Here is a 12,557-nt window from a genome sequence, read left to right on the forward strand (position 1 = left end):
TTTTAAGTTAACATTGCCTCATTGGATCCTTAACATGACATTTTATGAAAAGTGTTAAAATTATCTGCAAAGCATAGGCGAAGTGGAGCTTCAGAGAGGCTAACTGGCTGAAGGCAGCGCAGCTGGTTTTAGTAGAGGAATCAGGATTCCATCACTCTTTATTCCATTCAGATGTGGATGTCACCTGGGCACTTAGAAGTGTAGGTTGTGAGCAAGACCCAGAATAGAAGGATGGATGGGGAAGTCAGCCCTTGAGTGGCAGTTGTTGGAGATGATGACCACAGAGGTCAAAATTATAGAGGGAAAGGTGGTCAGGGGGGCAGAACCAGGAGAGAATCATCCACATTTGGGAGGATAAATGTATAAAAGGGATGTTAGCCAAGGAGAGATAGTAAGAGGTAGTCAAAAAGAAAGGAGAATGGGAAGAGTAATGAGCTAAAAGCCAAAGGTAACACTTCATAAATGCTTATTTTCTTGTTTTCAAAATGTCATTAAAGCTTAAGGGAATTTTAAGTGAAAGATTCATGACCATGGTCCACAGATTTTGAAGGTTATAGACAGGATAAAAACTACACTGTTTGCTGATGGTTAGCATCAGTTGTTTGGTGTTGATGGTAGTAATAGAAGTTAACATATGTTACATATCATATTACATATAAGAATGTACCTTTTGCTGCCTAACTCATTTACTCCTCACAATGTTCCTAAAGGGCGAGTACAGTGATGTGCATTTTACAAATGAGGAAAGTAAGGTGCAGAGAGGTGAAATAACTCTGTCCACCCTCTCACAAGCTGAATGTGTTCAATTTGCTACCGAATCAGTCTGCTTAACTGTATTTCACTGCCCAACCTGAGCATACACAGGCATGTCTGGGTAGCACTGGAACAGAGCAGATTAACAAATGCTGTCTTTTTTTTCTTGCAAAACAAATTTTAACCCATTGTTAACATTTTTTTTTTTTTTTTTAAGTTTGGACTTGATTTTCAAATAGAATAATTGAAAGTGTGTCAGAAAAGTGTGCCATCTGATGTTGGAGGAATCTAAGCATCATTCCTGTTCTGAAGGACTAATGGTCATCATTTATGTGGGTATTTGTCACTGAAACGTCAATAGACAAAAATAGCAGTAAGAGAAACACTAGGGCAGTTTGGGTGGCAGTATCACATCATTCTTCAGTTTTACAGTAGTGTTGGCCTTTGTCAACATTTTCTGAAGGAAAAATCATAAAGCAGCAAAAACAAAGAGCCACAAATGAACAAGACTGGAAACAGGTTAAGACCTCCTTGAAGACTTGACAGATTGTCTTTTTGTTTCAAAGCAAAGTCCTGTATTCTCTGGAAAATTCTTCCTAAGACTGTTCCTTTTTCGTGTCTGCTGCTCTGATTTTCTCCACCTTTCTTAGGGTGGAAAATTGCCTAATTCCTTAGCATCTTTCTGAATTTTCAACACCAATTCACAGAAGCAACTTCAAATTATATCAGCATGGAATTTTGCTTTGAGTTAAGGTGTTTCATTAGTTGTGAAATAAATAGCAGAGGAGGTCTTACTATTTATATTTTGGATTCATAGAAGAAAATGCAAATGGGTCAAAATCTATTATGCTTAGTGTTGAACAACTGTCTTTACTTCTCATTTTGCCAGCAGATTACTCCGATTCCATTAAGGCTCTTTTGGTCTGTATCTTTCTTAATACGATGTTGAGGTGGAGTAATGTATCCCTTATCACTGACTTGCATGTGTGACGTGACATAAATTAAAGCCCAGTACAATTTAGTCTTATTCCATATTCTTTTGCCATAATCATCAGTTAAATAAAAACCTGCTTAAGTAGATAACAACCGTCAGGGAATTTTATCATATTAAATAAAGTCTCCCTTAGTATAGCATGTTTTGCACATGGCTGAGATACTCCCTCGCTCTTCCATTTTTGTTTTACTAATAATGTCCTTTAAGCTTTTTTTCCTACCATGTAAATCTAGGGGTGTGTTATAGTTTTTTCTCACAGTGAAATTATGAGATTTGTTAATTGTGTTTTGAAACCCCTATTTTGTGAGTTGGGTGTAGTATATCTTATGGCTGTTGTAGGTTACTTGGTTTATTGCTATAAAGATAAATTCCAGTAGCTTTGAACAGCTTTTTAAAAGTATGTAACAGTCCTCAAAAAGCCTTACAGAATTGGTTATGATGCTGAACTAATAGCATGTAGAAAACCTGGTTTGGGGAAGACGGTTCCCTGTCCTTTATGGATCTGCCACTGAAAGGGTGAATTATTGTCCTCAGCAAAATTTCCTTTCGGGCTTTCCTCATTGCTTTGACAAAGCCTCATCCCAGAATGCTCTGCCATTGAGTCTCCGCTGCCCTCACTCTGGTATGAGGGTTTCCGCACTGATATTAGAGATATTCACGTCAATATCGAGGCGAATGTCTAGTCGAAGCCCCTTGGGTTTTTGTTCTGAATTGCTTGAAATCAGCACTCTCTCACAACACTGTTTGGCAGTTTTTCATATGTCTTTTAAATTTTAATTATAACCTATCAAGTCTTAAGCAATTACTTCTGGGTTAGATTCTTGATGAATGTCATAGCAGGGTGTTTTAATTTAATAGATCCAGAATAACATCTGGTTCTAATATTTTAAAAGCCAATTTATATGGAAATTCATTTAATACACAGTCAATACACGGAGACGTGCAAAAATCAAAGTCAAAATGGAAAATCAATTCATTGTGATGTAGTGGGTCTTCTGTTAACAAAGGATTTTGCTCAGGACTAAGTTCGGCTGTCAGTACTTACCACTCAAAATATCATAGTTTAGAAAAGATAGCAATTTATTTTTCATACTCAAGAAATGGGAAGTAGTTTGCCCAAGGCTGGTATGGTCTACTGTGACAGGGACTCCGTTTCCTTCAGTCTTTATTGCTCTACTATTATGCATGATTTCTATTCCTAAGGACACCTTATGGGCCAATATGGCTGCTGGAATTCTGACTGTTACATCTGTGCTCCACCCAGCAGGAAGGAGGAGGGTGGGGGTAGAGGGGAAGAAGGCTAAGCTTTTCCTTTTAAGGACACTTTCTGGAAGTAGTAGACAAAAATTATTCTTACAACCATATCTGGCATCAAGGGAAAATAGGTAACTTTTTTCTAGATGACCCTGTGCCGGGTTAAAAATTGGAGTTCTATTAGATATTGAAAAAGGGGAGACTAGATACTGGAGAATGATGAATCATCCTTGCCACATAGAGTAATTTTCAAGACATGATTTTTAACAGATCTTTTTGCCTTTTTATTGATCATCTAGAATAGTCAATAGTTCTCACAAGTATTAACATCTATGGTATGTAAAAGGACTAGCATGGTGTTTGGCACATAGTACAAAATCATCAACTCCTGATCAATCTATTTTAGTTCTAACCCCCAAAGGCACCTAACGTCATAGGTTATTGGTCAAGCAGACTTTAATAAGGGACATTTTGTAGATCATACACCAGTCTTTGTATAATAATAGCAGCAGCTAACAGGGCAGAGAGATCATTTGTACCAGGGTGTTCAGAACACTCTGTATCTGCAAAGCAGTGTTCTGTTTCTCTATATAGAAGATAAATTAACAATTACATGTGTTGGTTAAATGATTTCAAGGTAAAACTGTTATCTCAGAAACTGAAGCTCAGAGAGGTTAATAGAGAAATAATTTAGAGAAGCAGTTGAAAACCATGCCCAGTCATTTGATCCCAGCTAGAATACTAACTCTGCATTTTTACTGGTTTATGTCACCTTAGATGACTTTCTTAATCTGTGTGAATCTCTTGTTTTTGCAGTTAGGCAATAAATGAGAGAGCTGGATTCAGGAATATTTCCTTTCAATCCAGGGCTTTTCTAACCTGCTTTTTGGTAATATTCATATGGAAGATCCTCTGATCGCACCTGCCTTGAAACAGAGGCAGAGCTGGTGGAGAGGCTAAAGGTGAATGACATTAGAATATGCCATTACATATTTTTCAGCCACACAAATGCCCACAGCTCCTTAAAAAGCCTTTATATCAAACTAGGCAAGAGTGTTCTAGTTCTAGAACTTCTCATTCCTTCTTCCTCCTAACTCATGTGCCTCTTCTGTGTTCTGTAAATAAAGAAATAGGAGGGAGACTAGGAATATAGGAGACTCCAGATGTTCACCTGTTTTCTGGGAAGTATAATGACATAAGGCAGGGATCTTCCAAACTAAATCATTTACATGACACCTTCAACATTTGTACCCTACCTGCATATACCAGTACTATTGGTTCCTTAATCTGTACATTGACTTTGAAATTTTAACAGCTTCATTCTGCTCAGATATCTATGAAATCCAGCTTTGATGGGATAATTACATTTTCTTCCAAATATATGTCAAAATAAACATAACTATTAATTTTTATGGGGTGTGTCTGTCTTTTCACATGCCCCTAGAGTTGCTGGATGACATTTTGGGAAGCCCAGAATTGTGGAATGAGCATGATCCATGAAGTTCTACATTGCTCAACTTGTGATTTTGGACTGGTTATTAATTAATCTCTCAGCCATAACTTCCTGACCCGAGAGGTGTGAATAATAATATCTACCTCATCAGAGTTGTTCTCTGGGTTAAGTGAAAAGGGATAGCCAAGGAGACTAGCACAGTGCTTGACAGTGTAGCAAGTGCTCAGCAAATGTCCTTTCTTCTTGAAGTCTGGAAATACCAGGCACACAAACTGTAACTATTCATTCTCAAAAGCAGGAGACGGTGAAGTACCATAATGATTTCCATAGACGATAGTAAGTTGTGTGTCAGGTCAGAAATGGGAAAGGGCTGAAGTTTACTAGAATGAAGGAGGAAGGGAAACACTGGATAGGCGGAGAGCTGTTCTTCCTAGCCTCTCCGGCTCTCCTGGCCCTTGCTACACAACATGTGGTCCACGGATCAGCATCACTTGGGAGCTTGTTAGAAACATAGCATCTCTGGCTTCTCCCCAAGCCTGTTGAACCAGGTTTCCTTTTAACAGGATCTTCAGGTGATTTGTATGTATGAGAAGCCCTGCTCTGGGCACTGATATCCTATCTAAAACTTATTTCAAGTAGGCAGCTGGTTCTGGCTCTAAGTGTGTACCCTGTACCGGTATCACCTGGGTCTTGCTGCTTAGACATGGGGATTTTCAGGCCTCACATCAGCCTGGGACCTGGAATATGCATTCTTAGGCAGTGTGCATGTGATTTTTAGGGCATTTGTTTGGCAACTGCTACTCTAAGGCTTAAACCAATTGATGGAGACTCTGCCTTTATTCTTCATAAGTATTTGCATTCCAATGAAGAAGAAGGTCTGTAAGGAAATGAAAGACAGCCCTCATTGTGCTGTTAGTAAGCATTAATGGGAGGACCTGAATTCAACTATATGTGCCCGGAGTCCCCCATCACAAGGCCACATAATAACAAAGCTTCCTAGGAAGGCCATATCTTAGCAATGTCATTTTTTCTTTTTTTTTCTTTTTGTATTTTACATTTGATTTCTTTTTTTTGTAACATTTTGTTTTTTAGCCGTGCTATCAAGACTAATCAGGATCTTCTCCCAGAAACTCCATGGACGCACATTTTCTACAATGATTTTTGGGGGACTCTTCTAACCCACAGTGGCAGCCACAAGTCGTACCGGCCACTCTGCACTCTTTCCTTTCGCCTGAACCATGCCATTGGAGGGTTGAATCCCTGGAGCTACCATCTTGTCAATGTCCTGTTGCATGCAGCAGTCACTGGTCTCTTCACAAGCTTCTCCAAGATCCTCTTTGGTGATGGATACTGGACCTTCATGGCTGGCTTGATGTTTGCCTCACACCCCATTCACACAGAGGCAGTGGCCGGAATCGTGGGACGAGCTGATGTCGGGGCCAGTCTCTTCTTTCTCCTGTCCTTGCTCTGCTACATTAAACACTGTTCTACAAGAGGCTACTCAGCCACGACTTGGGGCTGGTTCCTGGGGACGGGACTGTGTGCAGGATGCAGCATGTTGTGGAAGGAACAAGGAGTGACTGTTCTCGCGGTTTCGGCAGTTTATGATGTCTTTGTCTTTCACAGGCTGAAAATGAAACAGATATTACCTACCATTTACAAAGTAAGTGATTGTTGGCTCTTGAGCATTGGATTACTGAGTAATCTACTTGCTTTGTCCTTTGCCACCATTTAAAAAGCAAATTTGTTCCTCTTCAAGCAGAATTTAAAATAAGTTCCTTTTTGATCTTCGGTAAGTGGAAGTGTCCTTCTTGACCTTTCTCTACTAAGCAGGGTTTCAGTCGCTGAATGTTGTATTTCTCAGATTTCTTATTTTCATAATTTCAAAGGTGGTAAAAGAATAATTTTGCCATGTAAAGAGTACGCATCTTTTTTTATCCTGTTTTTGCCCAAATTCTCTTTGATCCAATAAATTGTTATTAATGTGTATTTGTAAAATTAACACAGCTGATAATAGAAGTTAGATGCTAGAAGACTCTGTAGAGGGGAAATCCTTTGCCATTTGTTAATATTACTCTTCCTGAGTTGACTTTGGAAAACAACCCTTCTCTGTAGTGCACTGGGAAGTCAAATTCTTAAACAATGAATCATATTCACCTTTTCCTTGTTGTAGTGTATAAGAATAGAAGAGTCAAAATAAAAAGTGGTTATTATTAAGTGTTTTGCCCAGAGGCCAACTAAGACCTTTGCCTCAGGGCTTAATATTCCCTTAGTGGTTTCCAATGCAGTGTTATTTGAAGGTCACAGAAGCATTTTAGGATCCCCATACACTTAAAGAGAATGAGCAGTTTCCTGCTAGAATATTAAGGAGAGACATTGAGGGGACTGAGCATCTTGAGAAACTGCCTACTTTCCCATCTCCCCATCCTCCTTCACTCAGCTGAAACTTACCCTCGCTTTGACTTTAAGTGTAAAGACTGAACTTGGCCCAGGGTTCCCAAACCTTGGCCCTGTTTTAGGCAAGCTCCCACCTTTCTTTTGGACGCAAGGAAGGAATTATACTGGATGTGGGGAAACTGTTAAGTTTTCCTAGTTTTGACTACTCTTTCTCCCCTCAAGTACCAATTTTATCTAAAATTGAATTGGGAAGAAATGAAAGAAAAATTGAGAAAAATAGAAAAGCGAACATTTATTTTTAAAAATTGAGATTTTTTTTTTTTCACTTAGTAGACAGAGTAATCATTGCAGTGCTTTTGCTCGGCAGGAAGCCTAACCTTTTTCTGCTTAGAATTCAAGTATCAAGGGCTTAATGAAGTTCTTTTGTGATTGCAATTAAATTCTGAAACTTTACAAGAAAACTATGGTTAGAGTCTGATGCTTGAAAACAACATATGGTTTGAAAGTCAAGCTCTTAATTTCAAATCAATTTTAATTATTTCAGTATTTCAAGGAGACTTAAGAGTAAATTGTTTTCTTCTAAAACAGTGTCATCAGTAGTAACAAACTTTCTTGTTTTACTGGAAATACAAATAGGATAAGTATAATTCATGTCCTTGTCCTTATGAAGATTGTGATCTATTTGAGGAGACAGGCTCAGTGGCTGTGTCAGGACCTCCTGCTGGTAGCCTGTGAAACATTGTGGTTTCTTATACAGAATTTCCATTTTACCATCTCATGAATTAGAAAATTGTTTTGCTATGTCTATTCAGGACTTGCTTTTAGGATCTTTTGAAGTTCTCTTCCAAGACATTTTCAGTTTTCTAAGCATATTGTTTTCAAGGGCAGAGTTGCTTATTATAGAGCTCCTGTTCTAAGTATGTTCTATACAATATTTGGGACATACTTATAATAAAAAATTATTCATTGTTTATCTGAAATTAAAATTTATCTGGGCATCCTGTATTTTATCTGGCAACCTTAACTCATGTAACTGCTGCTTAAGAAAATAAGAACTGGCACTAGGAAAGGAATTTCTAAGAGTAGAGAGTGTGAAGTTCTCTGTGCTATGAGAGAGAACTTAATACTGTTGAAAGTTGGGTCCTGAGATGTTTATAAATGGATACTTGCCCGGGCTCTCCTGGCAACCACCGCTTGCAGAGCTGAGCAGCAGCAAGGAGAGTAGGGGAGGAGCAAGACCCTTCCTCTGAGAGTTGCTGTCTCATCTTAGCTCTTTCTGTCATGCTTAGGTTTGGGGCCAGTGAACTTAATAAACACATTGCGATTGCGATAACAGACTTTATAGATTTGTAAGGAACTGTAGAGATCATCTTTGCCACTCCCCTAATTTCCAGCTGAGGTGTAGAGAGCCAGAGAGAGGTATAGGTTACTCAGAAAATGGTAGAATCACTAGGACTAGAACACACATTTCTGACCGTCCAGTGATCTCTTTGCTACACTCTGAAAGTGTGAATTAGAACAAACAGATGTGAAGTCAAATGACTACACAGTAGAAAGGAAAATAACGTTGAACAGAGTCTTAACCCATAGAGGCTGAGTAATATGGGCTAATTTTACGATCTGATTTCTTTATCTAAAAATGGAGGCAGTTATTGTTCTCACCTAGTGTTATGAGGATTATGTGAAATTGTGGGGTGTTCAGTGTGAGCTGGGGTGTTCTGTATTTGGACAGCACCTAATATGTATTAGTTGAAGGGAGTAGAAATATTGATGGAAATTGTAATTCTTTATCTTTTAACCTTTGCTTTCTTAAGATAAACGTCTAGTTGTTTTTACACATACGGTGTTCAAAAGCATATGAAGTAAGGGCTGCTTAGGAATTGACTAAAGCTGAAGTAAGCAGATCGAAGCACAAACCTTCATTTAGAATCTCACAATTGGCATAAATTGCATATGGAAGTTATGGAAAATTCCATATTCTATCTGCAAGATACACAGATTCCTGTGCTTGGGGTGAGTTAGAGGAAATTCTTTCTGAAGAAAGTAGACTGAAAGACTTAAGAAGGTCCTTGTCATCTTTAAAAGAATAATCATAATATCTTACCAACTCTGCATCATAGTTATCATCATTTGCCAGGTTAAATAAACTTCCTTGCCATATCAAAATAAAACTCATATAGAAACAGGAAACTCCACACAAATGTTTAACTCTATTATGCAAATTAGAGAACCAACCAAATACTTAAAACCTAAAAATGGTGGTCGTCTTAAAGCTCAAAAGGGTTAGGACCAGAGGGGCAAGGCTCTCCATTTTTCTACTTCGGTCAGTAATGTTTTTGTCATACATACCAGTTACACTCGGCTTCTTTTTTCACAGTGTGGGTGGTTTGGGGTCTATAACTCTTATTTCAATCAGACACTGGCTCCCAAACTCACATGCCTACCAGGGCCATGCAGAAAGGGACTATGGGGAACTGGGAAGTTCTGCCCTGCCACTGTCCTCTCTACTCTATTATTGTACTAAGAGAATGCAACGTCTGATAGAGCTTAAGTTTTTTTGTTGTTTTTGTTTTGTTTTTAAAGAAGACAGAAATCTGAATTTTTCTGTGTACGTGGGTTTTTTTTTTTTTTTTTTTTTTAAATACTGGTTACTAATTAAAAAACAAATAAACCTCATTTGGGCCAGACAAAATCTTTGAGCTGGCTAAATTTGGCCAGTTTGGACTCCTATTATAAGACTCACACAAACGATGCACATGTCCACATTATGTGTCGGGCTTTTGCAGTTCTGCAAAGGAAATGTGGAAGCCATGTTTTTCTTTGGTAAAGTGAACGGGAAAGATAAGTACCTGGCATATAGTAGATATTTAGTATTTAATGAACAGTGTTCATATCTTCCAGGCACTGTTCTTAGTGTGCTAAAAATGTTAACACATTTAGCTGCTTCTTGAGAGAAGTAATACGACTTACGAAATAATATGGTTGAATGCTGACAAACAATAATTTTGTCAGTAGTAAGAAAGATTTATCAGAAAACACTAAATATATAAAACCTTCAGAAATATGTATGAACAAAAATCAGTGTTTTAAAATAACTCTTAGCCCCAGGATTCTGTTTAATGTGTTTCCTACATTATCCCTGGCCTCTAGCATACCATCTGGCATCTAGTAGATACTTAGTAAATTATTGAATTCACACTTACTTAAGATTTACATTTTTAAAAGTATGCGCCTGAAATGTTAAAGTGAAATCCTGTACAATGGGAATTTCATTCCCGGGTTAGCAGAGTCTGGAAGGTGGGATTGGAAAACATGCATGTCAGAAAAATAAATTTTCTTGACCTCTGACCAAATGATTGTTTTAGCGTTCCTTAGATTACTTTCACTTACTTAGTTTTATGTGGTCAAAAAAAAAAAAAAAAAGAGTGGGGGTGGAACCCTTGAAATACACTTAAACTAGCCTTACAAATAAATATTAGACTTTTATCTCCCCACAAAATTTTTTACAAGCCTCCCATGACCCCAGGAGGTACATGGGTAATAAAATCAGTAAAAGCAACATTTTTCTTACTCAACATCAGTCGTGGCTTGCCTACTGGCCATTTTCTGTGCTTATTTAACATCTGTTAACTGTTTTAATGTGGAAACATCTTTTCCCCCTTTATTAGCCTCATAATCACTTTTTCAGTTACAGGTGGAAAATTTAAAAACAAGGAAATCTGAAAGTCAACATAGCAAGTCTAATAATTTGGATAATTTGGAAAAACGAAACCCTTTTGGTTTGATCTTTTCAAAATTTCTCTAAAGATGACTACCTTTGTTTTGCTATAATTGCTTCCACGATGTGCATTATCTGGGTAAACTCTTCTTAAAATTAAATTGTGTGCCTCTTTCACATAAACAAGATAAGGCTATTTTATTATAAAGGAAAATGGGAGGCATTGTCACTTTTGAAAAAAACAGGTCATCTCTTTCTAGAAACAGATTTTTTAATGCAAAGCAGGGTGTGAATGATGGAAATTGCTCATGGTGAATGAAGTTGACCTTTGTCTTGAGTTTTGCTTAAGCTTGATTCTATATTAAGATATGGTGATCAGACCAAAACTAACAAATACCCCGTATTACCAAATCATTTACTGGGTTTATCTCAAGAATGATTTCTGAGGGTGGCTGTTTGTTCTGTTAAAGGTTTTTGGTTCATCACTATCTGAGCACTACAGATATTAAATGTGGTGCTTCTGTACTTCTGACTATTTTGTGTGACTCTATGTATAGAAGAGCATGAAAAAGGAGACGCTTAGCCTGCAGGTATTTGCATATTGAATCCACATGTGCTTTTTTATTTGATGAGCTGCTGGGGATGACATTGATGGAATCTGTTATCATTTATGGCTTTGTCCCTTTGTTTCTAGATTAGGTTGTGGTTTTGTTCCAGTTGTGACCCTCATATTGATTGCACAGAATGAAATATGATGTATTTGCCATTTCTGATTTTCTTCAATCAACATCTGTGCCACTCCAAGTAGTATTACTACTTTATGATCTTCGTTCCCTTCATTTGCCTTACACTTGACTTTGTGAGAATCCAGACATAGCAAGATACTCTGATTCTGATCACAGTATTTCCTAGCTTTATTGAAACTGTAGGGCTATTTGTCATGCACTTACAAATGAATTTGGATTTCCTCCCAGTAAACTTGTTGCATTTCATGTTCATGACCTGTAGTACTATAAAACTTTGAACAGCTGCCAACACTGCTAACCAGATAATACCGCAAAGTTAAGGCTCAAAAATATTTTACAGTTCATAGAGTCATAGATAAATAAAGTATTTTATTCCTTCAGGTTGGCTCCTTTGCTCTGCTGATTTAAGATGATTCTGTGTTCTGTGCAGTTTAGGCTCAAGTTGAGTAATTCAGACTTGGGAAGCTGACACCATTGCAGGCATCTAGAAAGCTTGCATTACAGTGTTAATGCTTGGAACAGTGATCTAATCACAAATTATCATTTAAAAAATTAAATATTCATCTTTGTGCCAGGCACAGTATTAGGTGATGTGGGGATTCAAAGATGAATTGATGAGAACATGCCCATAAGGACTTTGATGGAGTAGTATGAAGTTGAGAATGGTGCGTATAAATGTAGAAGCAAAATTCAGGCTGGAAAGTGGCGAGGGAAATAAGGGATGTGCTGGGGGAGTTGAGAGGAAGCAGAGGTGCTCTCAGCTGAGGAGATTAAGGAAAGCCTTATAGAACAGAGACATTTGAGCAGGGCCTCAAAGGAGAGTTTAAGATATAGGGATTTATCAATTGGAGACGTGAGGGAAGAGTACAAGATGCAGCATGAGCAATACACAGAGGGAAACTTATAGCAAGCTACTGGGGACTACTGAGTATGTAGAGTGCCTATAGTTCATAGAGGAAAATGAGTCAGAGGTAGATTGAGACCACTTAGTATGTATAGTGATGTAGGAGTCTTTTTAAGGCATATCGTAGCTCCCAAACTGTTGGGTGACAATGCATGGTTTTTAAATGTGCTTGCACTTTGGTCTATAGAAGCAGCCTAGGAAGGAATATTCAGGATGGCTCCATCTAGCCACCTGTGGGGACTGTCCTTTCTGTGCCCTAAACCTGAGGGAAGGGTTCCTTTGGTGATGAGACAGAATGAGATACAGGAATTGAAGTTTATATCACATTCAGTGAGTGT

At 38.0% G+C, this 12,557-nt stretch overlaps 1 protein-coding gene across 2 annotated transcripts in view; it reads left to right on the forward strand.

Annotated features, from left to right (window-relative positions):
- Positions 1 to 12,557, forward strand: part of TMTC2 (transmembrane O-mannosyltransferase targeting cadherins 2) — a 365,840-nt gene that overhangs the window by 144,798 nt on the left and 208,485 nt on the right. Inside the window, exon 2 of one of the 2 annotated variants that reach the window (XM_069491843.1) lies at positions 5,547 to 6,117. The exons of the other annotated variant lie outside the window; for it this stretch is intronic. Coding sequence (XP_069347944.1) covers positions 5,547 to 6,117 — 571 coding nt within the window. The remainder of the gene's footprint in view (positions 1 to 5,546; positions 6,118 to 12,557) is intronic. 2 annotated transcript variants of the gene reach the window in all.

This window comes from Eulemur rufifrons, chromosome 16, assembly GCF_041146395.1.
Source record: "Eulemur rufifrons isolate Redbay chromosome 16, OSU_ERuf_1, whole genome shotgun sequence".
Taxonomy (NCBI): Eukaryota; Metazoa; Chordata; class Mammalia; order Primates; family Lemuridae; genus Eulemur; species Eulemur rufifrons.